Source organism: Periplaneta americana, chromosome 11 (assembly GCF_040183065.1).
Source record: "Periplaneta americana isolate PAMFEO1 chromosome 11, P.americana_PAMFEO1_priV1, whole genome shotgun sequence".
Lineage (NCBI taxonomy): Eukaryota > Metazoa > Arthropoda > Insecta > Blattodea > Blattidae > Periplaneta > Periplaneta americana.
The window spans coordinates 81,622,972-81,648,334 of record NC_091127.1 but is presented as its reverse complement, the minus strand read 5'-3'; the positions used below and the strand labels follow the sequence as shown (position 1 = coordinate 81,648,334).

The window sequence follows — 25,363 nt, the reverse complement described above, 5'->3', positions numbered from 1 at the left end:
TCATGGCAAAAAGAATGGGCTGATTCTTGGTCATTAAGAATGTAAAGTTCTACCACATGGTTCACACATGTAAATGAACTGCACTTGAAGGTATTGCTGTTACTGTATGTTTGTTTATTGAAAGTCGTCCGTCTATAATATAGTCAACCTTCTGAGTGCATGTGACATAGTGGTAACATGTCTGTCTGCGTTCTGTTCCATAGGTTGAAAGTTCGCCTCCTGGTAGAGTAAAATTATTATTATTATTATTGGTTTTTTTTTAACCAATTTATTTTAAATGTTACATGACATTATTTTGTTAAGAAATTTCGTTATGCCTGTTTTGTAAAAATCGCTGGAACAATAATATTTTTACAAAGCTCCAATAAATTACTCTGGTTGCCTTCAATGCAAAATAACCTAATGAACCAGAGAAATTACTTATTGACGGAGTTGTCTGTCAGTTGCTAACTTCAAGAGTAATGATGAGATAGACTTTTATTTACAGATGGGTGGGGTTTGTTATTTACTAGAGTTCGAGCATATTTATGTAAAAGATGTTGCGACATAAATCTAGCTTTGTGAGACATACGATGGGAAATTTGTAATTTAAAAAATGGAGATTGTTGGAGACTCGAACCTTGAACTAGTACTATTCATTTGCTTTGCAGAACTGTGCCGTAATGATTTATGCCACCGAAACTGATAGTAACAAATCAGCATAATACATGGGTTTCCTGTTCACATTCGCTTCGAGTGATTTTGTACTTATCAATTTTATTATTATTTCACTCTTCAGAGGCACTGATGTATCTAAAATCAATCCTCCATTTGATTTTATAACATATTTCAGACTCTTAAACAAAAATGCAGCAAATTTAAATGTTTAATTGAAGGGTTTAGAACCATAGCGGGACAAGCGCCATTTACTAAAACCGTAGAAAACAAGGGTTAAAATGAAGTTATTACCATAATTCAATGGAACCATATAGCAAGTAATATAAAGTATACACATTAAAACTACATGATATGTCAATCTTAATTAAACTATGATATTCACCTAACTTTAAACCTTGCTTTCTCAGTTTTTAATAAATGGCGCTTGGCCTCTATGGCTCTGAACCCTTCAATTATGTGTCATGTAGTGAACTACGACTTTGATGAGACAAGCATGCGTAGTATTGTATATGTGGAACGTACAAATTGTCAGAAGCTCATTCGTTTTGCCACGAAATGTACATAATCCTATTTTTACAGGAAAATACTATGTATCTAAAATCATTGCTCCATTTGATTTTATAACATAGTTCAGACTCTTAGACAAAAATGCAGCAAATTTAAATGGTTTAATTGAAGGGTTCAGAACCATAGTGGGCCAAGCGCCATTTACCTGGTTGGGCTTTTCCGAGGTTTTGCCCAACCTAAAGGCAAATGCCGGGTAATCTTTTGGCGAATCCTCAGACCTCACCTCATCATTGTAGAAAATTACTAAATTGTAAAACTGTAAAAATTGTAAAATACTGTAAAAATTTTATAAAAATTGTAATTGTAATATTGTAAAATTTTGACTTGTTCCACATCTTAAAGCTTCATTGCTCATGTAAGATCTATGGAATATAATAAATGAATGAATGAATAAAACCGTAGAAAACAAGGGTAAAAATGAAGTTATTACCATAATTCAATGGAAACATGTAGCAAGTAATATAAAGTATACACATTAAAACTAAATGATATGTCAATCTTAATTAAACTGTGATATTCACCTAACTTTAACCCTTGCTTTCTCCGTTTTTAATAAATGGCACTTGGCCCCTATGGCTCTGAACCTTTCAATTATGTGTCACGTAGTGAACTACGACTTTGATGAGACAAGCATGCGCAGTATTGTATATGTGGAACTTGTCGGAAGCTCATTCGTTTTGCCACGAAATGTACATAATCCTATTTTTACAGAAAAATACTGCAAGCTGACTAACTTTTCTTCCATTGCTGTACCAGTTATAACAAAGGTATAAAAAATGTTTATAATAGACGTGACTTACGGCTCTGCTGTCATGGCAACATTGCCAACTTGCTGCTAGGAGCTGGTCAGTCAGTCAGTGATATACTCAATAATGTGGCAATATTCCCACAAGCTTGAGAAAAGAAAGCAGGGGGTCCAAATGATGATTGGCTACTTCCAAGGTTAACCTTGGTTGCCATAACAACAACCCGTAAGCCAAGCAGCTAGGTACCGTAAGGTATGCAGTTAGCCTACTTTCTCTATCACAACAATTTCTTACATGTAAATGCTATATAAGAAATTTGGCGTTCATTTAAATTTGCTAAAAAAAATTAACAATTGTACTTCAATTTAAAAATTCGAACTTCGAGGGAACAGCAGAACAATTTATTAAACAAAGGAGATAAGTAGATTATAAGTAAACTTAAATCTTTTCAATCTCCCACAAATACAAAACTAAAAAAAGTGGTTGTGTAAACTATTTTATCTCTGTAGTTGCATTATCCTGAATATAGATGTAGCCAGAAACAAATAATGATCTGCTAGCTTCTAAACAAGCACCAGAACAAACGAGACACACTTAATTATGTCTCAGTATCTCAGACAACAGAGAGAGAGCAATTCATAACTACACATAATATTTATTTGTTGGTTTGAAACTTTCTTTTTAATCTGTAAATAAATTCAAAATTTGAGTGTAAAAAATGTGAAGTACTACAGTGTCTTTGAAAGGAATATTTGGGTCGGCACAGTTTAAAATCATATCCAGAAAACTCCTGTATTAATTGTGAATCATATTCAAGAGGAGGTTCTGATTAGTGCTGTCACATAGCCAGGTACTTGAACGACTTTTGGAGTGTTTGCAGTGTCCTGGGACACAAGTCTAGCCAGTCCATTATCAACCACTACAATCTCTATGTAATATTTGTACATACACGAACCATAAGTTCAAAAAAAAAGTTATAATGCTTCTACATGTGTGCATCTCCTTTTGTATCACTTTTTCTGACAACTACAGAAAATCTATTGCGATTTCACATATTTCTCATGTGTTTCATTTGCAACTGACCTCATTATATTACAGCAATTATAGTATTGTAAATTAAAGAAATATTAATTAAAAGTAATCTAATATAACTGAAGAGAAATGTTTAGACAGTACAGATTTCACAAAGTGATCTATAATGTTACTCTATATAAGTTATTTTACAATGCTGTATCAACATCTTAGGTTATTTATCGTCTGAACGAGATGAAGGTGTTAATGCCAGTGAAATGAGTCTGAGGTCCAGCACTAAAAGTTACCCACCATTTAGTCAAATTGGGTTGAGGGAAAACCCCGGAAAAACCTCAACCAAGTAACTTGCCCCTAATGTGATTCGAACCCAGACCATCTGGTTTTGCGGCCAGACACGCTAACTGTTACTCCACAGGTGTGGACTACTCTATATATGTTCGATGATAAAGGGATAGTGTGAATACTTTCAAATATAATCATTTACAAGAATTTGTAACATCTTTTTCTACAGTCATCATCATCATCATCTGCCTGTCAAGTAATAGGCCTACCATAGCATCTATTTTGATATACCGGAACAATGCATTCAATTGATATGCTCCAACCAATTTTGTCTATAGTCACAGAGATATTCGGCTATGATGATGATGATGATGATTCAAAAGTTGCCTAATGTGGGCATGTTTTTAAGCCTTTCATTTTTTTCAGTTTCAGTTGATGTGGACAGTGCTACAATAAAATGGTTTAATGAAATGAGGGCTCAAAGTGTTCCTATAAGCGGTCTTATGATCTGCCAAAAAGGCCTTCATTTCTCCAGTCTACTCGGCAAATCAAACTTCAAAGCTAGCAATGACTGGCTACAGAACTTCAAGAACAGGCATAGCATTGTCTACAAAGTGGTGGCCGGGGAAGAGAAGTCTGCTCCCACTAGTGAAGCTGATTCGTGGCCCGAAAGTCAAATGAAAATCGTCCTCGAAAAGTATAGCCCTGAACACATCTTTAATGCCAACAAAACGGGATTGTTTTCCAGAATAATGCCAGAAAAAAACAATGGCTTATAAGGGTGTGAAAAATGCAAGAGAGGAAAGCAACTGAAGAAGCATCTTACAGAGCAAAAAGCAAAGAAAAATTTCAGATTTCTTTCAAAAATAGATGTATGCAGTAATACTACACTGTATTAAATCTGCTTTTGCACTAAGTAAGTACATAAATGTGTGATTTATTATATTTAGTTCCTTTACATGTTATCTCCTAGTATTATCCTCTAGGTTAAATGTCACTCTGCTTGCACTTTTTATCCTATGTGATAAATCGCAGACTCCCAATGTAACAATAACCCTGATATTACAATAGACTATAGTATATTATCAGCCCATCCTATAAAAAAGACCAAAAACAAGACTAAGTGACATGACTCCAGGATGAAACAAGCAATACACTTTCGGGACAGAAAAAAAAAACATATTATTATATCCCACACTTACATATTTCTATAATTTATTTAATTGACTATACAAAAATTATGTATCAACTGTGCAGTTTTTGATGGAATTAGTGACAGCGAGACTGTATTTTGGCAAGATAAGTCCGAGAATTCGGTATAGAATTACCTAAAAGCCGTCTTATAGTAGGAGAAAATCCAATCAGACATTGAGCCCAAACCTTAGCACAGCCTCAGAGCACAAGTGCTGCTCGAACTAATTCCTAGACCATGCTAATGACCATATTTCTATATAACACAATTTGCTTATTTTATCATTGCACATTACAATGTCGTGTATACCTCTTTATCTAGATTTTTGGTTTTTGAATGACAAACAGTTACAGTTGCATGATGCCATTTCAGCAATTCTGAACAAGGAGTTCCAACTATCTTACTCCTTCCAAGGACAACTGCTTGGCTTCCTGCAATTGGAACTCCACTTCTGGAAGAGGAAGAATTACCCATGTTGTAGTAAATGAATTATGTAAATTAATTTTCAGCAATCTATTACAATTAGTAGAGCATAGAGCATTTAGATTTTAGGCACAACATAAAGAAATTATAAAATATTCAAGATAATGCTATTATTTATTATAAAAGAATACCAAATATATTTTTGAAAACTTAAGGCTCATGTGGATTTCAGGATAATAAACCAGAACTATTACTTCTAAAATAGAAATACAGTATTAGCTGTCTCATTTAGAATTATTACTTCTAAAACAGAAATACAGTATTAGCTGTTCAGTTTCTCAGTCATCTGCTGGGAGTTTTAATACAGTACTCCAATAATTTTAATTTCATTTCCATCATTGTTAGGATATCTTTTTACAACACATATCTTTCCTAACAAAATTACGAAGTTTATAAAGTTCGTCACAAAACAGTAATGTACAGATCAGCAGCTATAAGCTGAGTTGTCTATAATATAGAGTTGTCAAACTTAAGGAACCATTAATTTGAAGCTGTGAGAAAAATAGAACATGCTTCCTGAGATGCAAATGAAATGATTTTTAAGTGTTGTACAGATGTGAAGAGTATAAGCAGATATACAAAGCTCTATAGTATGATCATCCATTTCTAAATAATGAGGCAATTAAAATTTTTAGCACCAGGAGCCATATAATAAAATTCAGTTTTACCTTTTTATAAGCTCTATGACACCATTTGGTGTACACGGCAGAAATCCAGATAGATCTCCAACTGCTACTCTCCCTTCATTAATTGTGTTTAACCTGTAAATATGGATTTTTTTTTATTTTGGAAAAGGAACATATAAAAATTAAAATTCATCCTAACAAAAAGTGAGCATTATAAATGTCTATTATCATGGTTTCTTTCTGAAGCAAAAATATCAACAAGATAAAGACAGCTATCACACCCTTTTGACGTAACAAGATAAAAGTTGTTATTCAATACCAAGGTCACGAGGAGATCAAAATCCATTGACATACAGAGGTCAAGCAAACGTCATAATCTTACAGAACATTATTTTATCTTAAAGTTTCTAGGTCCTGATAGAGTTTCACGTCTTACTTATCAAATATTTCGAAACAAAGTATGAAATGAAAAGAAAGATGGCTAGCCATAAACAAAATGAGTATACTTTCAGAGTGATCATTATTAAAAAGCATTAGGAAATTAGTAGCAACTTGTTTTTAAAATGTAGGCTAACTGTGTGGCAGAATATAAAACAGGTTTAAGCGCCACAAGCAATGAACCCTGACTGTTAGGTATATTAGGATTGTAGTTAAAACATATATATTAGATCAAATACATAAAACTTATGTAGAAATCAAATACATAAAACTTACGTAGAAATACATACTTAATAAAACAGACGCATTACATAAAATGCATATGCAGGACATAAAAACACAGATATATTACATACAATACATACATGTGACATAAAATGAAATATAATAGGCTACATTAAAGAAAAACATTACATAAAAAACATAGATATATTATACACAGATATGATATAAAATAGATATTGCTGTTGTTTAGTCAACTGTCTGAAGACAGATCTGAACCTCTCAAGTGATACCAATATGGCACCACTTTTGAGACAACTAGGCTAGGAGACAATGGGATAGGGTGGCTAGTTCCTTTCTCCCTAAAATATATACATTACATAGAAATACATACCGTACCTAAGACATAACACATGTTATATTATACACAATACATATGCAGAACATAGAGAAAAAGAATGCATACATTCTTACATAAAATACCTACATATAACATAAAAACAGACATAGTACATACAATACATGCATATGACATGAAAACAGACATACATTAAAGACATACATGATAAAAGCTTATATTACATACAAATACGTAGATATGATGATATAAAATAGATATATTACATACAAATATATACACTAGATATAAAACACAGATATATTACATAAAATACACACACAAGACATAATAATAATAAAAAAACAAGCACGCACACACATGCAGAGATACTACATTATCATTTACACATTCATATATCCTACTAATTACACTAACTACAACTTCTGTTACTTGTCTGTGGCAGAAATTAGTAAACTAGCTATTTACAGTGAATTATAAATGTGTGATATAAATTTCCGAAATTCTCTTGAATAGCATTTCTTATGGAACATAAAGCACAGGAGTTACTCAAATTGCCCAGAACATAAGATAATATGTGATTGTAATGGTAGGTGGCTCTTCCGAAAATGGGGCAATCAAACAGCAGGTGTTAAGCAGTCTGGCCACTCTCGTCGCAATGTAATATTCTAAGACAATGTTCAATCTATCAAACACATTGTATTAGATAATATGTAGTTTATAATCTATATATTCTTAATGGTATTTAATGATAAACAGGAAAAAGTGATACATATGATGACAGAATGCAAATAGGCAAAATCTTTGACATACTTGCAATATAGGTAGTTTAATTGGTGGCCGGGTAGCTCAGTTGGTAGAGCAGCTGGCTACGGACTGGAAGGTCCGGGGTTCGATCCCAGGTGGTGACAGGATTTTTTCTCGTTGCCAAACTTTCAGAATGGCCCCGAGGTTCACTCAGCCTTCTATAAAATTGAGTACCGGGTCCTTCCCGGGGGTAAAAGGCGGTCAGAGCGTGGTGCCAACCACACCACCTCATTCTAGTGCCGAGGTCATGGAAAGCATGGGGCTCTACCTCCATGCCCCCTAAGTGCCTTCATGGCATGTTACGGGGATACCTTTACCTTTTATAGGTAGTTTAATATTGAATCGTTTGTTTCAGAAACAACACTTCTCCACTGTTTGACGGTATATGAGTTGTTAGCACAATCGCAATTACCGACTGAAATGCTACAGTTTTGTGCAGAAACAACACTTCCATCACATAACTGCTGCTTGCAAACTTAATCGAAAGTTTCCGTTTTGTGCAGTAACAACACTTATCCTGGAGAGGTGCTGTTTCTGTTCTCCACAAGGAGAACTGCTAGTTTCCTCCAATAGTACTATTCCAACATGGCGTCTAGTAGTGATGAGGGAGCTGTTTTGTCCGTAATGAAAAAACGAAAGAGAGGATTTAGAAGTGTTGAATACAAACGAGGACATGTGAAAAGAGGAAGAGTAAAGGGGTTAAAACATATCAACTATGCTTCTAAGGTGGTCACAAAGAAGAAAATTGGAAATGATTGCAAGTGAGTATGCCACAGTATTAATGTTTACCTGTTCAATAGCGTTGCTGTTGGTATGAAAATCATACGTTGCAATGTAACATGATTCATATTATGTTGAATCCATATTTACTCCTGTTATACTTTTCGTCACATAACATAATCTCTCTTTCCTTCAGGTGTAAATTGAAGTGCTTTGGAAGATTATTGGAGGGGGATCGAGAAGAAATATTTACAAACTTTTATGCCAAAGAAACTAAAGACGAACAGGATTCGTATTTACAAGCATTAGTGGAAGTAGTGCAAGTTAAAAGGAGACGTCCGCAGGGAGATGAACCAAAGAAGCCACGTTCGCGTAATTTCAAGTATTATGTGACATATAGTTCTGGACGACAACAAGTGTGTGCCAAAGCATTTCTAAACTTGCATGGTGTGACAAAGGGTCGCATTCGTGTCGTCTAACATCTTTGTTACTGCTTAGAAGATCTCCAAAGGATTTGAGGAGTAAAAACACTTCTGGAAATGAAACTTCTGGGGAAGTGTGTATATTAGTGGAAGATCACATACGCTCATATCCAACCAAAAAATCTCACTACTCATCAAGAGAAATAGAATATATGAGCGAGAGGTTAAATTAATATCACATTAATGCATGCCTCCTTTATGGAGAAGTATCCTGACCAACAGGTATCCTACTGGTTATACCGCAAAATTTTTAAGGAGCGATTCAGTCTATCATTTGGGAAGCCACAAATGGATACCTACTGTATATGCGAACAACTATCGGTAAGGATGAAAAGTCCATCGCTGAATGATAACGCCAAACGTGTAGCAGGAGCAGAGTTTATTGTCCATAAAAGAAGAGCCAACAAGTTCACCAAAAAAATGGAATACTGTTCTAATCTCTGCAAAGAAGACAATGAAACTTCTTCAATATGTATAGATTATAAGCAGAATTTGCATCTGCCAGAGATACCTGTGCAGGAAGCATTCTATCTCAGGCAACTTAATGTTAATGTATTTAATATACATAACTTGAGGGATAATACAGCAAAATTGTACATATATCACGAGGGACTGGTTAAAAAAGGTCCAGATGAAGTCTGTTCATTTATCTTAGGTTACATAAGCAACGAGTTACCAAACACAACAAAGTACCTACACATCTTCTCTGATAGCTGCCCAGGTCAGAATAGGAATAACACAGTTGTTCGATTTCTCCAAACTCTTGTTACTACTGGCAGATTAAAAAAAAATATACCATTATTTTCTGATTCGTGGGCATTCCTTCATGCCCTGTGATCGAGATTTTGGTGTTATAAAGAGGAAGATTCGCATATCAGACAAAATCTATTCAATAAAAGAATACATAGAGTTAATAGTTGCATCAAATAAGAACAACAGATTCTCTGTTCAAATGATACAAACTGCAGGCATTTTGGACTTTAACCATTGGTGGAAGACCTATTTCAAGAAGTCTGTTCTGTCCATTGAGTCCATGGGAAGAGGAGTGAAAAGAGATCAGAAAGTAACGTTTCATGTGAATGACTTTATGGAGTTCCAATATGAAGTGGATCATATCTCAGGAAGGAACTTTATTGATGGACTGACTGTTCATACTTTCAAGTTGTTCCTTTCTAGAAGTGTGCTTCCTATGCTGCCCAGTGTTCCTGCTTATCCACATGGCTATTATCAGACATTAAGAAATTGGAACCATACATTCCAACAGAAGAATATCATGATTTTTATAATGAACTATACACTTGGCCAACGACATCAACTGATGACTAATCATGGTGATGCAAGAAAACATACTAAGGAAGAGTAATGTTGTGTGTATGCTTTGATGCCATCATGAATTTATTATTGACATAATTAAAAATGTACTGTTTGACAGAAACTTAGTGAACTTCTTTTTCTTTGCAAGTAACATTTTCTGCATTTTAAGTTGTGATTATTAGGCAGGTTATGCTGTGAAGTTTGAATGAATGGGTTTAAAACATGTTCTCTAACTTATATTAGCATTTCTATATTAATTTAAGTTTATTAACATTGAGAATCTACTTGTTGTTCTTGTTATTCCTACTGTTTGTTTCAGAAACAGCACATCTCCTCCAAATTAAACAAATTCTGTAGTTGTGGGTATTGAACTCATTCAAATAAGCAAGATGTCAGGATGTTTGTATTTAGTAAATGATCAAATGAAAAAAATACCACAAGTGTGAACAATAAAATATGCCTTACAGAACGTTTTTTCAATTTCCTGAAAAATGTTACTGGAGGGAGAAGTGCTGTTTCTGAAACAAATGATTCAATTGCAGTCGCAACTGCTAAAATATGCAGCTTTAATATTATGTGGACACTACTACCTTGGGTTCGGATCCCATTGAGACCATGGTTTTCTTTAATGTGATGTATGTTGCCTTCAGCGGAGTCGTAATAGTAGTAGTGTTTTATTTAACAATGATTACAACTCCAATGGTTATTCAGCTTGAGTGAGAAATGGCCGACAGATTTTGCCAGGGGCCCTCTATGAGGGATAGGTTCTTCAGATGATGTAAATATACTACACAAAACCATTAGTTTTACTCCCCTACTGAAAGAAACCACAATAACGATTTCACCAAGACCTTTGGCCTAGTTTTACTTGGGAACTTCTAATTTAATAACCAGCATAATAATCACTGTACAAGCAAGGATGACGGTTTGGTGTCCTCCTAACTTCAAGACATGGGAGTCTCACTGTCTGTTTACTGTTAAGTTTTAAAAATAAGTCCATGCAAATGCACTACGTATTAGTTTTATGAATTACAGAAGTTATAAGGTAACATTATACATCATAAACAAAGTATATAAGATAATATTATGGAAGTAAATTAATATATTAACTATGATAATATTATGGAAGTAAAATAATATATTAACTATCTTTCTTAAAAATCAACTTCTTACCCATCAACATCTTTTTCCGGAGAGACAGAGTCTGTGATGAGGTGTGAGTCTATGGGATTATCTGTATCTAATGGCATCTGTACTATTATTCCATGAATGTTTGGATCTCCATTTAATTTCTTTAATTTCATTAGAAGCTGCAACACATACAAAAAAAAAAAGAAAGAAAGAAAGAAATTAATGAGATTTCATTGACGACTTCTGTATTCAAATCTTCTTCAAGGAGGAATCTGTCTGTAATATTTCCGAACTATTTTCATACTCCAGTTTCAGATAAAGAACGGAACTCACGACTTTCATGTATATATTACAAGAGTATCTTTAAATAGCCTATATTATGAAAAAGCATAATTTCAACAAGTTAATATTTTCTTAAACTGGAACCTGTTTATCGAATTTATAACTTTCTGAGACATTTTTCAGATTTATGACAGTTGGTGAAACAGAAATGATCGTAAAATTATAGATCTCTGAAAACAATTGCAAGAGTGGCATATCACTGTTGCATATCAGTGGAAGTAAGGGAACGTAGACTATGTAGACTAATAGAAATCGAAGTTAAAAACCTGTAGTTGAAGACGTGTTTGAAGCAAAATGAAAACATATCCAAAATGGTTCATTTTGTTTTACGAAGAGCAGCAGCCTTGGAAAGATTAAAGAGAATTACTGGAATTAATAGTTTGGTTTCTTAAAGAAATTCTCCATTGAGATTTATTCTTCTCATCTATAGAAGGAGATGACAGACTACGATGATTTTACACAAATCAAGCTTTCAGGTATAACTCCCTATAAAGTTGATTTGAATAATTTCGAGGGAAAAATTGTTCCGGGACCAGGTATCGATAATTTTAGTTTTAAAAAATTATTGCTATCTGCCACATATGTTTTTTGGCATACATTTATACACCAATTTGTATGGAAGCTCCATGCCAAGATTTGAAATTCGTTCAAGTTTTCCATCCTTACATAACAGTCAATAAAAATATAAGAAATGTTTCATTAAAGAGGTTTTATAACAATATGTGTACCTGGACACAAGAGATGGAAACAACAATATCTTATGATGACACTTCATATCGAACTAGAGACTGACGTATATTTTGAAATGTAAAAAGAGTTCCATAGTTGCTTTAAAAATATTTCAAATTTCACTCAAGTACATCCTTTAAAAGGAGGGGCATGTGGGGTACAGTAGTTATCGTGCTATGCTACAGGGTCAAAGATTGTGGATTCAATTCTCAATACAATTTTCCAATTTATTCAATCATTTTAGCTTCACTATGAACCTGAGTCGACTCAGCCACTAACACGAGTACCAGGAGTTTTCTTCACGGATAAAGACAGCAAGCATGCAGGATTGACATCTCTACTACCAATAATGTCAATTGTCTGCAAAGGTGGGTATTCTAACCTCCTGCTACCTGTGTGCTTCCATGGCCTGTAATAGGGATAACTTTCTTGTACCTAACCCTAAATAAAGAAAATTAGAATTTTATAAATAATTATAGTGTGTTTCTTTTCTGTTTGAAGCTTTATTTTCTTAGTGAAATTGTTGACAAAGAGTATTTCAAAATGGAAGAATAAGTTAAAAGAAGTAGAGATTGTGAGAAATTCCTAAGTTGTGAATGATTAAACAAAAAGAAGTAAAATTTACGAGAAAAATCAATTTGTCAATCCGTTCATTAGAAGTTGCCACAACTCAAATTAAAGAAAGCTACACCAAAAGAAAATGTATGATATGTACAGTACACAGTATTACAGTGATAATATGCATGAAAAATGAAGAATACTACACTTTCTTTTAAAAACTACAGCTGGAATGTGCCATATCTTCGACTTTCCCTTTCAGGTTAAGAATTTGCAGTTATACAGAGTATTAAGAAAAAAGTATCCAATATTTTAGGAGGTGCTAGTATGCATCAAAACAAGAAAATAATGTCTAATAAACATGGGTCCTACAACACATACGTTCTGAGATCTGAAACTTATTCATAGGAGGTGCTCAATGTGACGTCCATTCATGGCAATGCATTCCTCTGCCCTTCGGCATAAGAAATCACACACTCTTTGAAATTTGTTTTAATACTTTAATAAGAAAGTCCTGATAACGATCCCCAGTTAATCTCTGTGGTAGCATGTATGGCCCTATCAATCTATCACCAAGAACGGCTGCCCATGAGTTGATTGAAAATCGGTGCTTATGCCTTGTTTCTTTAAATGCATGGGGATTTTCATTAGCCCACACATGCTGATTACGAAAATTCACAACACCATCTCTGCTGAACTCCACTCATATCCACAACTAGACTTTTGTTTTCAGTATTCCTTGCGACATATCATTATTCCATGCAAGGGGTGTCAATTACAGTATGATTATCTGGTAGTCTGCTGAATTGCAGGGCAGAGAAATGCATTGTCATGAATGGACATCACATTTAGCACCTCCTACGAACAAGTGTTCAGAAATCAGAAAATATGTGTTGTAGGACCCATGTTTATTAGACATTATTTTCTTGTTTTGATGCATACTATCACCTCCTAAAATACTGGATACTTTTTTAACACCCTTTATATTATTTTCGTTTAGTCTCATAATACTGTTTCACATAAAAAAGTGCTGTAGCCACACTAGCTTAAAGTTGATACATTATAAAAAAGTATAAGTATCCTATGATGCTGTATGGCATATGGGGTCATAGAGATAAAGCTCATTTGCTTTTTGGCCAGGCCGAATTCCAATCGTCTTTTTACCCTCGCCTAGAAGTTATAACGAGAAAAACTCAGTCATCACCCGGGCGCAAAGCCAGGGTCTTTCAGTTTACAGTCCACTGCTTTACTAAATGGGCTTGAATTAAATTTAAGGGAGGACAGCACTACAACCCAGCACTGCGACCTTATTAGATCTAATGTGCTGACCCTCAAGCTAGGTGCATTCCCAACCCACACTGGCTGACCATACTAAGGTTTGCTGCATACCCAGGTTCGTAGCAGACAACCCCACACATACCTCATATCCAAGTTTTGAACAGGCAACAGCACATGTTCCTAGGCCAGCATCCTCCATGCATCCCCAGCTGGCATTTAGGGAATAGGCTACTATGGAATGATGACAGAATGGAGAGATGTTGACAGAATATGGGGAAATGGGAGAACCCCGAGAAAAACCCCAACTGCGACCTTGTCCGCCACAAGTGTCATTATGCATTTTTCAATGAAAAATTCCAAGCCTAACTGGAAATCGAACCACCCGTTTGACAGGCTGAAGATTTGATCACTCAGCCATGGCAGGGATTACACTGCAATATACGCATTTTACGAAAAAGTGAAATATTACGTATTTCAACAAAATAAAAAACTGTCATGTTTTTCCAGACTTGTTGCACAATAGATGTAGGAAGCCAAGTATTACCTCTGCTTCAGTGATTGTCCTTGGTAATTTTATATGAGTAGCTTCTATTCCAATCTGACTGGCAGCTTTAATTTTCATACGAATGTAAACATTTGAGTCTTCTCGTCCTCCAACCTGTACAATGGCCAGACCTGGTTTAAAGCCAGGAAGTTCTTCACACATTTTCTTTACCTCTTCAGTTAAAACACTGCGCATTTCACTGTAAAAATATTTATGAACTATAAATATACATTTAGTAACTACTAATAATTTTTTTCATGTTACTCTATATCACCTAATATTAATAACACAAAATATTTAGTAGAAAATAAATACTGAGAGAGGTAACTAAATCTCATAGTACAAATATGGTTTCAGTTAAGAGCTCATCAATGATTAATTAAATTATGCCAAGAAATGTTTTTTCACATTAAATAGAAAGTCATAGGTAGGATTTGTACTGTATCGCATTCCATGCTGAATTACAACAATGTATGAATCAACTACTATACAAAGAAATCCATTATTTTCTTGAAACTATATAGGCCTATAGCCTACAGTCCTGATTTTCAGATTCGGTTTATCTCAAAATAAGCCACTATTATCAGTGGCATATCTAATGGAATCTTATTCATTAATATTAATAAAATTATCTTCAAGACAACGCAAGTATTATGTAATATTTACTGTACGTAGTACACCATACTCCACAAACAATTTAACACAATTTTAACACATCACAGAACATGATTTACTCAGTTAAATGTTTTACTACAAATCTTCTATACTGATACTGAAATACTCCAGAGCATGTGTTGATAAATTAAACTAAATTTCGATCCGATCTAAAAAGTCTCAAATAAGCTGGTTTATCTATATTCATAATAACTATACAATTCTGCTCTTTTTCGAGTCACAAGAAAATAATCTTTTAAATTTCATGTATTAGCATGTAAGCAAATTATATCTTGACAAATTATAATATAACTCCACCCAGCTTTATTCAAAGAAGCTAGCTTCATAAAATAAATTTGCTGTCGAGCAAGTTGTGAAAATTTAATTCGAAGATGCTGTTTGTGTGTCTATTATATAGGCTATGTAAACTAAATTTAAAATAGAACATAGAAATGTATAGACTACCTTTCTCCCATAAGTGTCGCATTTATAAACTTTAAATACTTTAAATAGTAATAATCATAAAATAATTTAATCAGTTTTAGGCTATATAAAACCTTAAATAATTACATTTATACATACTTTGCAACTTCTGTCCCAGACAGAATCTTTCCAGTTTCTTGTATGTCTCCTGATGAACTCATGTTGCTGTTTTATCCTATAAAGCAGAGCAAGAAAGTCTGTACCCAGACAAGCTATCACTCCAACTGAAGTTAATTTACAGAGTACACTTTGTTCTATAGCCATAGAGTGGGAGAAACATAAGAGGGGAAATAAAGAAGGGGGAAACTCTTACGGTACTACAGTATAAAGTAAAAACAACTGCCTCAAGGTCCATTGTGACAAATAAGTTGCTAAAGAGATCCTATCTTCTTCGCTTCTGAACAGTAGAAAAGGAATATATGTTTCCTCTAAAAATAAAATAAAAATTGCTTTCTTGATCTCTATTAACCAAAGTCATAACAATTAGTCTTGTAAGAAACCACTTACAACAGTACTATGCCTAAACTCAAATTAGGCCTATAAGAAAATTAAAGTATGTGTGGAGCCAAATTTGCTCCCTCTTCGTCTGCAGCAGCCATTCTACAGGAAGGTTATTTACATAAAATGACAAAAGATTTCCTGTCTTTACTTCAAATTTAAACTATCCCCTCAGCCAACACTCTACAACTATGATAGGTTAAGCGAAGAGAAAGCAATATACTTAAGTTTCTTTTTAATGTATATTGAAAATGTGAAACAGACGATTTTATTACTTTTTCACTTATATTATAATTAATGATATACCTATGAAAATAGACTTATATTATAATTAATGATATACCTATGAAAATAGACAATGTTCAGATTTGACAGAATATAAAAATCATGACTCAGATGGTTATTTATGTTTAGCACAGATTTATGGTTTTACTTAAAACAGTTATCTAGTTCGGTTTTTTCCGAGGTTCAGCACGCGACTCAAAATCTATCATAGACTATTTTATCGCAAATAAAAAATTATCGGAATTGTTTTTAGATGTCAAGGTCTTCAGAGGAAGTGACATTGGATCCGATCATCACCTAGTTTTAGCAAAAGTGAGATATATACCAAGTTGGCTACATCTAAAAAAAAATAAATTCGCCCAAAGAAGAATTAATGTGTTACAAAATAAGATTAATCCAGGATGGCAGTGTACGCTAGCTTTATCAAAAAAGACTTGAACAATATATTAGAAACACCTGAAGATGAAGACATTCACAAAGAACGGTAAAATATTAAAACTATAGCTAATATCGCAAGCAGCCACGGAGAGCATTGGAAAATATAAAGCTTTCACACAAAAAAAAAAAAAGAAATTAAGATCATGGAATGAAGAAATTAAGGAGATCATTAAGAACAAAAACAAAGCTTATAGAAAATACCTCCAAACAAAATCCGTAAATGATGAAATAGATTATAAGCATAAGAGGGCGATAGCTAACAGAGAAATTAGAAAACATCACAGACAATCTTGGAAAGAGTTTAGGCCTATATCTTTTTTAGAAGCAGACATCTATAAAACAAAACCCAACACTTATAAAATTCTAAAATATACGAACAAAGAAATAAAAGAATCGGCCAAGATAAACACCTGTCCCAAAATAAAAACATTTTTAGATTTTTACAAAAACCTATGAAACAACCCTACTCTTGAGTCAAAATTCTGGGACACAAAAAACGCAGAGGAACAATGCATTACATCTGAAGAACTACAAGAAGCATTAAAGAAGACGAAAAATAGTAAATCACCTGGCAAAGACAACCTAAATTCAGAATTGTATAAATATGCAGGAGATCTATTTCAAGAAAAACTATTAAGATTCCTAAATAGAATATATCGAACCGCCACTTTACCGGAAGAATGGAAAAATAGTATAATTATTCCCTTATATAAAAAAGGTGATAAACAGAATGTTGAGAATTATAGAGGGATCAGTGTTCTCAACACATGTTATAAGATATTTAGCAGAATTTTAAATGAAAAATTAAAAAAAACATGCTGAAACCTTCCTTCTAGAATGCCAAAATGGCTTTAGAAAAGGAAGATCATGTATAGATCCATTATTCAGTATCAAATTACTATTAGGAAAAAGAAGAAAATTTAATTTAGAAACCCACATAGCATTTATCGATTTTGAGAAAGCTTTTGACAAGGTTCAAAGAGACCTTTTATTTGACATTTTACAAGAAAAAAATATACCAAACCTGCTATTTCAAAACATAATAGAAATCTACACTGACAATAAAATAAGTGTCAAAATAAATAATCGTATATCTGAAAAAAAATATGTTAATAATGGAGTTAGACAAGGTTGCGCATTATCTCCAACACTATTTAATATTTACATGAATGAAATCATTTCCAAATGGAACCAAATCTATAGGCTACATCAGGAATCATAATAACCAGTACCTTAACATTAAATACCCTGCTCTTTGCAGATGATCAAGTTATAATTTCCAATTCAGAGGATAACTTACAAAGAGGACTATATACATTAAATAAAATATTATCAGGTTTTGGGATGGAGATTTCAGCACAAAAATCAAACGTAATGGCATTTTTGGGACAAAATCCAATCAGAAGTAAGATAATACACAATAACCAATGCCTAGAACAAGTACAAAATTTCAATTATCTGGGTTGTGAAATATCTTATCAAAATGAAAAAGATGTGAACAAGAAAATCACCAAATTTACACAAATTTTAGGAATAATAAATAATACATTAAAAGCTAAATTAGTACAAAAATCCACAAAAATAAAAATATATAATACTCTAGCATTACCCTCCCTTTTATATGGAAGTGAAATTTTGACATTAAGGAAAAGAGATTTGAGCAGAATCAAAGCAACAGAAATAAAATTTCTCAGATGGACAGCATGATATACTCTTTTAGATCGAAAAAGGAATGAAGAAATATTGGAACAATTAGAAGTAGAGTCAGTAGAAGAAAAAATAAACAGATACAAACTAAATTGGCTACACCATGTAAAACGAATGGACTATTCAAGAATCCCCAAAATTACGATGCAATATCAACCCAGAGGACATCGACGGTTAGAAGACTGCTAGATGGGGCCGAAACAGGTCTACACAGGTCTAATTCGTGATGAATGATGATGATGATGATCAAGATGCAAGACAAGCAACTCAGTACGACCAAGCATTGAGCTGTATCGAATGAGGATAATAATAATTTTATGTATGGTATTCACTTTCTAGGATTCTATCCCCGACTCATCAGAAATCTTAATTCACACCCTGGTAGGAGGAAGAAGAATAAAATGTATAAGATTTGCTGCTGATAGGGCGTAGTTACCAGAAGAGGAGATGATACTATGGCTACTGGAGCTAAATGACAGCTGTGAGCACAATGGGATGAAGATAAACACTAACAAGACAAATACCATGGTTATCGGAAGAAAAATAAAGAATGTAAACATACGAATTCGAAATGAGGCAGTAGAAAAAGTGGACAGCTTCAAATATTTGAGGCGTACTGTAAGTAGTAACATGAGTTGCTACCAGGATATCAAAAGGATAGTAATGGTTAAGGAAGCTTTTAACAAGAAGAGGAGCATCTTCTGTGAACCTCTGGAAAAAGAACTGAGGAAGAGATTAGTGAAGTGCTTAGTGTGGAAAGTGGCATTGTATGGGGCAGAAACATGGACTTTAGGAAGCATGAAGAGAAGCGATTGGAAACATTTGAAATGTCGATATGAAGAACGGAGCATATAAAATGGACAGACAAAATAAGAAATGAAGCTGTGCTAGAAAGAGTGGATGAAGAAATCATAACGCCGAAACTATGAAAAAAAGAAAAAAAAATTGGTTGAGTCACTGACTAAGAAGAATCTGCCTAATGAAGAATGCACTGGAAGGAATGCTGAATGGGGAAAACGTTCGGGGCAGCAGAAATCAGATGACAGACATTAGCCTATAACGTATCATACATGGAGGCTAAGAGGAAGGAAAAAAAGAGGGAAGATTGGAGAATGCTGGATTTGCAGTGAAGGACCTGTTCTCAGGTAGAAAACTGTGTATGAATGAATGTACTGCCCTGACTCCAATACGAAAATATTTTCACAAAGCATTTTTAATTATGAACATTTGTATTACTTCTAGGCCTACTTAAGAAAATATATTTGAAATATTACTAAATATTTATTCGAACGCATAAAATCTGAAATTGAATAAAACGTAGGGCCACAAAATGCAGGAGATGGAGACCACAGCATGAAAGAAGAATTGAATATTCCAAAGGGACCTTAAAATAATTTACTTCGACGTTTGAAATTCCTGATTTAGAAAAGTGGGAGGCCATAACGCGACTTCTTTTTACTATTAGCAACCACCCTTAAGCTGCATCTACATCATTCAATTTTCCATCCACATACGCATGCAATCTGGAAAGAATATCGAAATTAAAAGAAAAGTTGAAGGTCCATCTACACGGTTCAACTTTTCTTTCAATTTAAAACATTCAAGCAATGCATGCAATAGTGAACAAAACACATTCAATTGTGAATGCCCTTTTCCACTAAAAATGATAGCGCATGTAGCAACTGTAGCTGGTGGGTATTTTGTGCATTTTTCGTTCAACAGTACCATGTAATGAGCAGCTGATTGTTTTAGGTGGCTGTGAATAAATTTAAAATTATTTTGATTGATGATGGCGGACTTCTTCACCTGAAGATGGCGACAAGTATGATTACCTTCATTGAAGATTATCGCAAATAGGAATGCCTATTCAACCACAATTTTGAAAATCAAGTAGGTCTAAGTATCGGATTGATATTTTATATATATATATATATATATATATATATATATATATATATATATATATATATACGTAGTAAAGCTGACATTCAACACGGAGCACCATGTAGACACAAAATCTGCATGCATCCTAATTGAACATTCGTTTTCAACTTGATTCTTTCAATATTCCCCCCAGACAGCATGTTTACACACGTGGAAAACTGAACCATGTAGATGCACCTTTACAGTGATTAATGCATGTGATTGTGACTAATGTAACAGCAAGGATACACAGTAAACATTTTCCAAGCATTTACATATGCAATCTGGGGAGAATATTAAAAGAATCAAGTTGAAAACGAATATATAATTAAGATGCATGCGGATTTTGTGTCTACATGGTGTGCCGTGTTGAACGTCATCTTCACTAAGTATATAATATTAATTAATAAATATTATAATCAATCCAATATTTACGCTTACTTGATTCTCAAAATTATTGTGGTGAAACATTCCACAGGCACTCGTGTTTGCGATAACCTTCATTAAAGCTAATTGCACTTGCCACTATTTTCAGCTTAAAAGTCCACCATCACCAATAAAAACAATTTTTAGTTTATTCACGGTAGCCTAAACCAATCAGGTCCTCGCTACATGTTACTGTTGAACGAAATAACGCACAACGGCACAAGATATCAAATGGCGATGGGTAGCTAAAGGCATGCACAACTGAATGAGTTTCTTTCACACTTGCATGCAATGCTTGAATGCGTAAAAGTTGAAAGAAAAGTTGAACTGTATACTGTAGATGCACCTTTACTGGATGTAAGTACCTAGTGAGATGGATGGATGGATCACAGGTAGAGAGTGACAGAAATCCATGTGTACTTACACCACCCATAAGGGAACATTGCAGGCTATTTCCCCAGTTGAAATTTTTATACGGTCCAAAAATTATTTTTTTGGTTAAATCTGAAAGAATATATCGCCAGGAGGGGACGTTTTCCCTAGTCTAGCTGCACAGCAGCTGCTTTCTGTTTGCTGTCTACCCTCCGCTCTGGTGTCTCACTCCCAAGCCCACCATAATGAAATGTGCACTAATGTGCATTCGACACTCATCCATTTAGCATAACACGACACACAACAGCTTCTACGATCTGTTCTTTCAATTTTTTTTTTTACATGGTGTTAATCTACAACATGACGCTCAACTTTACTTCTCTTCCGAATGAAGCAATTATAAGTACTATTATCGCCCTTAAAAATGTAATGCCCAAGGAAATAATCTACGTAGTTTGGACAAAGACCTTACAGGTTATGCTATTTTTCTGAATTCTTGGAATTTAATGGCTGTTATTCCAGTTACTCTCTGAACCGGATTTTTAGTAGGTTATTTTACGACGCTGTATCAACATCTCAGGTTATTTAGCGTCTGAATGAAATGAAAGTGATAATGCCGATGAAATGAGTCCGGGGTCCAGCACCGAAAGTTACCCAGCATTTGGTCATATTGGTTTGAGGGAAAACCCCGGAAAAAACCTCAACCAAGTAACTTGCCCCAACCGGGATTCGAACCCGGGTCACCTGGTTTCACGGCCAGACGCGCTAACCGTTACTCCACAGGTGTGGACCAGGATTTTTAATTTGGTTAAATGCGTTAGATTTTTTTTAAACTGCCGATGAAAGAAATTCACTCTCCTGAACAGGTAGCAGTTAACACCTAGAAAACATTGTGTAATAAAACAAAATTTGAAGCAACCAACGATCGCTATAATATGATGCCCACCTGTGAGAAAAATACTCTAACCTTAACCTAACCTCATCTATTGTCTCATGATGTGAGTTTTGATAAAAAAAAAATTAAACGAAGATAAAGAGTAACGAATATGATCTTAAAACTATGCGACATTATGCACTTCAATATACAATATTCCATTACAAGTGAACATAAATGCCACAACACTTACGCAGTATTCACTTCTGAAGGTCAACCATACAAATATCAACACATACAAATCAGTCTCACCAACGTCCAAACACAAAATTATGGAATTTTAGTATAAAAATTATCGGATTTTCCTCAAAATTATCGCAAACATACAATATTAATAATATTGTCATACTATCGAAACTTTACACAATATTAAATAAACTTTCAATAATTTCTTCGCTTAGATCCCTGTTTGGACTGATTACCTGGTTGGTTTTTTTCCGAAGTTTTCCCCAACCATAAGGCAAAATAGCCAAAGCTCATAGAACACTGTCCCACAGTCTAATACTTACAGTCGCGCAACTTCAACACTTTTTGCCAACATTCGCGACACTAGCGCCAAGCGGCAGGCAAGGCACTGGTCAAAGAGTTGATACAGCCAGCACGTGCTTTAAAGGGATGCGAGATGTTATAATAACGTTTTAATCATGCGTCGGAATAAAGGCAATGTGTGCAATGACGAAAATTGCAGTAACAACAAGTTTAAATCTCCGAATTTGTCGTTCTTCAGATTCCCTAAAGACCAAGAGAAAATCATAACTCAGTCATAACCAATAATCCACGTTGTAGGTAGCCTACGTATTGTGTTCTATAAAACATTTATTACCTATTTGTATGTCAGGAAGGACAGTTTAAATAAAAACAAAGTAAATACCTGTTACAGTATATTATTTTTTTGCAGACATCATATGTGTAAATGTGTAACCATTCCGATTTTGGATAATATATCTACAGTTTTTAATGCAAGTAATTTCATAATTTTTGTATTCGTGTTTTTTCTTTATATTTTTCAAGAATGTTATATAGCATTCAAGTAGGTATCATGGTGATAATTTTGCAAGAATTCATGGAGTATAGTAATCCTTTTGCAAAATATTCACTTCTTGAATAAATCCAGACTGTGTCGATAAATTTCTGATGTGTTGGTGTAGTTTCATGTGCCAGACTTATTAAGTTCTCAAGAAATAAAAGAGCCTTTTTAAATTTAATATAAAAAGCAATCTTTTCTGTAATAATTTTCATGACTGTTATTGGTGTTGATTTTACATTCCCAGTGATTATTTGAGCCGTTCAGTGCAGAAGTGATGTAAGTAAAAATCACGTAATGAGGTTTAAAGTAAAAATTCTGTAAAATACAGCGCAAAGTAGCAATTAATATATCCTTCGTGCTATTCACTGACAATTAATAGTTTAAATACATTCAATATTAACTGCCACTTTGCGCTCTATTTTACAGAATGTTTACTTTAACCTCTCATTACCCATTTTTGACTTACACCACTTCTGCTCTGAAAATAGAATTAGGTCTACATTTTCTGAGTTAATTGAAGTTACAATTTTTTCAACAAAATTGTGTGTTCATTTATTTGTTCTCACCTACGTCATATTAACAGTAAGTGCATGTAAATTACGTATTATATAGGTAGGATAAGTTAAAATTAGGCATTATGTGTGAAAACTAGAAATGATATGTAAAAATCGGTAAAATTACCATAAAAATTTAAACCATAATATCAGCACTATTTGTGACTCAAAATAATAAAGAAAATACCGGTTCTTAAGAAATTGAAAAATAATGAACTTCATATTAATATTTAAATCCTCCCCTTTTCTTTATTTTCAAGTTTACCTCAGCGGCCGAGTTTACCCCAATTTGCGGTATGCAAAATCGATAATTTCTCAGGAAATAGGGAGAGGCGTTCACCTCGCGATGTACCCTACGAGATATGCCCTACAATTTTGAAGATACTAATTTTTACTCTTCTGACAGGAAATACAAAGTTCCAATGATTCATAAATATATTTAGGAATGAATTGAATTAACCGACCACGCACGAACAATTATATTATTTCAAACCATGATACGCGATCAGGGCCATGATTTAGTTGTAAGGAGCAGAAAGAATTACGTTTATTCCCAGCTTCTGAAACTTGTAGATTAACTGCGTGTGAAATTCTTCCAGGATTCTAAAGTAGAATTAATTAGAACCATATACACTTATTGTATAGCATAAACATATAAAATAAATTACGCAAAACCCGTTTCCTGATGTGTTATCATATGTCGTGTGCACACTTTTAACTTGCCTGCCGCTAGAGGACTACTGTCGCGCCAGCTGTCAAATGTTGGCATATTTTATACGTATGAGTTGCGTGACTGTATCTATTAGACTGTGACTGTCCTTTGAAGCATCTTGTGTCGTTGCCGGAGTTAGACCTATAGGTATAAGCATAGCAGAATCTGTGAAAATCTATCAAGCAACGCACGAAAGCAATGAAGACCCTGAAGATTACGATAGGCCACTTCAAGTAATATACTGGCCACATCCAGCTGACAGGATAACAATAGGTGAAGTGAAGAATTCTTTCACATATGCTGTGGAAATATACACAGATGGAAGCAAAATTCAAGAGAAAGTGGGAGCAGCAGCCGCATTTTACAAACAGGGCACATTAATTCACACCATGAAGAACAGACTTCACAATGACTGTTCAAATAATCAGGCGGAACAGATGGCCATCTTAAAAGCTATAGAAGAACTTAATAGACTAAACATCTTACCAGAGGAAAGAACAGTGGCAGTTTTCACAGATAGCCAAATCACTATAGCTCTACTCAGGAACAGCCGCAACCATAGCTATATAATAGAACTAATCAGAAACCAAGTTAAGAGACTCCAGGATCTCCATTGGCAAATTCATTTTGGATGGATTAAAGCCCATATGGGAATTCCTGGGAACGAGACGGCAGACAAGCTAGCCAAGAAAGCAGCTGCAGAAGAATATAGAGAATTAATATACACTAAAAAACCCAAAACTGCTATTATTGGAAAGATCAAAGAAGAAGGATTAGCAAAATGGCAGGAAGAATGGACTAGTGCGACCAAAGGGGCTGTCTACAGGACCTTCTTTCCATCG

General features: G+C 34.2%; 1 protein-coding gene across 5 annotated transcripts in view; it reads right to left on the bottom strand.

Moving 5' to 3' along the window:
* pug (pug C-1-tetrahydrofolate synthase, cytoplasmic) overlaps nt 1-22,718 on the bottom strand; it is a 91,354-nt gene extending 68,636 nt beyond the window's left edge. The window contains exons 1-6 of one of the 5 annotated variants that reach the window (XM_069839690.1): nt 22,651-22,718; nt 15,745-15,820; nt 14,509-14,707; nt 11,100-11,236; nt 5,628-5,720; nt 4,786-4,927 (exon numbers count right to left, since the gene is read on the bottom strand). In XM_069839690.1, coding sequence (XP_069695791.1) covers nt 4,786-4,927; nt 5,628-5,720; nt 11,100-11,236; nt 14,509-14,707; nt 15,745-15,806 — 633 coding nt within the window. In that variant the 5' untranslated portion in view covers nt 15,807-15,820; nt 22,651-22,718. Of the gene's footprint in view, nt 1-4,785; nt 4,928-5,627; nt 5,721-11,099; nt 11,237-14,508; nt 14,708-15,744; nt 15,925-22,421; nt 22,563-22,650 lie in introns of those variants that run through there. The other 4 variants (XM_069839689.1, XM_069839693.1, XM_069839691.1 and 1 more) reach the window with 4 other exon arrangements.
* Between the last annotated feature and the right edge of the window lie 2,645 nt (nt 22,719-25,363).